The 1,938-nt window shown below is 39.1% G+C and overlaps 1 protein-coding gene across 1 annotated transcript; it reads left to right on the top strand.

Moving 5' to 3' along the window:
- Positions 1-387: 387 nt before the first annotated feature.
- LOC139748788 (E3 ubiquitin-protein ligase RNF113A-like) lies at positions 388-993 on the top strand (the record flags this gene model as incomplete). Its single annotated transcript, XM_071662222.1, has 1 exon — positions 388-993. A coding segment is annotated over one exon (606 nt), but the record flags the coding sequence as incomplete, so codon positions are not given.
- Positions 994-1,938: the final 945 nt, after the last annotated feature.

Below are 1,938 nucleotides of genomic sequence, written 5' to 3'. Positions count from 1 at the left end.
CGAGGAGAAGAGGGAGACCAAATTGGAGGTGGAAAGATGGAGTGAAATAGATTTTGTGTGATCGGGGCCTGAACATGCAGGAGGGTGAAAGGAGGGCAAGGAATAGAGTGAATTGGATCGATGTGGTATACCGGGGTTGACGTGCTGTCAGTGGATTGAATCAGGGCATGTGAAGCGTCTGGGGTAAACCATGGAAAGCTGTGTACGTATGTATATTTGCGTGTGTGGACGTGTATGTATATACATGTGTATGGGGTGGGTTGGGCCATTTCTTTCGTCTGTTTCCTTGCGCTACCTCGCAAACGCGGGAGACAGCGACAGAGTATAAAAAAAAAATATATATATATATATATATATATATATATATATATATATATATATATATATAAAGATCGGGATGCCCAGGCCATATTTGAGAGATCACTCCAAGTCAATAAGGATACTAGAGGGCAAGCAGACGATGGAATTTATCGTGGTATAAACAATTATAGTCATTTCTTTAAGAAGAAAGATACAGCTCAGGGTAATGCAGCAAGTGGGGGAGTCCGCAAAGGCCCCATCAGAGCACCTGATCATCTGCGAGCAACAGTAAGATGGGACTACCAACCAGACCTCTGCAAAGATCTTAAAGATACTGGCTTCTGTGGCTTTGGAGATAGTTGTAAATTTTTACATGACCGGACTGATTACAAGCTAGGCTGGCAGCTTGATGTAGAGGCTGGTAAGCAAAGAGGAGCAAACTATGACTCAGATGAAAATTGGGAAATCCCAAGTGATGATGGACATCTCCTATTTAAGTGTTTTATATGTAGACAATCTTTTACAGACCCAGTTGTTACAAAATGTAAACATTACTGTTTTGAAAAGTGTGCTCTTGAAAATTTCAAGAAGACAAAGCGTTGTTATGTATGTGGTGAAAACTCGGCAGGAATGTTCAGTCCAGCCACTGAGCTTATTGCAAAATTAAAAAATGATAATGTAGATAGTGATTAGATATTTATGTATTTACATATGCAAACAGGGAGGTGAGGGTTAATTGTAATACTGGATAATTTTAGGGTTATTCAAGCAGGGATGGTTTATGGTAGCTGTGATGGCACAGACAACTAAATGCCCTAATCATGATCATCTCATATGGATTATGTTATTAGTATTACCCAGGATCCCTTCTTGAAAGGCTTATGTTGTTACATGAGAACCTCCTTATAAGGGACTCCTGGAGCTCCAAGGCTGCACCATGCTCAGTAACAAGGACAGGATAGATTTGTTGGAAATAAGTTCTTTGACATGACTGCACTCTATTTTGTCAACTGGTGATGATACACCCTTGCCAAAGATGACTTCACTAGTGGTGTAATGTTAAGCAAGCAGTGTTGGCAGCACATGTGTGTTATATATCAATAATATTATTATTACTTTTATTACTATAGGTATGTATATGTGCATTATCCCAGGGGATAGGGGAGAAAGAATACTTCCCACGTATTCCCTGCGTGTCGTAGAAGGCGACTAAAAGGGAAGGGAGCGGGGGGCTGGAAATCCTCCCCTCTCGTTTTTTTTTTTTTTTTTCCAAAAGAAGGGACAGAGAAGGGGGCCAGGTGAGGATATTCCCTCAAACGCCCAGTCCTCTGTCCTTAACGCTACCTCGCTAATGCGGGAAATGGCGAATAGTTTGAAAAAAAAAATATATATATATATATATGATATAAAGAAGTTTTTACGATAACCCGTATGGGCATAAGTAGAAAAGGTTTATCGATCAAATGTAAGATTTGCATTCAAATCTAAGCCTTGAATGAATAATTGGAAAAAAATGGATTATGTTTCAAAACTAACGCTAAGGTTTCAATTCTGTTTATGTAGTAAACTAATCAATGTTAGTTGGTTCTCTGACAAGTGTGCATTAATATCTATGAATTTATGTAAATGTTTTGAAAC

Source organism: Panulirus ornatus, chromosome 5, assembly GCF_036320965.1.
Source record: "Panulirus ornatus isolate Po-2019 chromosome 5, ASM3632096v1, whole genome shotgun sequence".
NCBI classification, from domain to species: domain Eukaryota; kingdom Metazoa; phylum Arthropoda; class Malacostraca; order Decapoda; family Palinuridae; genus Panulirus; species Panulirus ornatus.
This window is presented reverse-complemented; position numbering and strand designations above follow the sequence as displayed.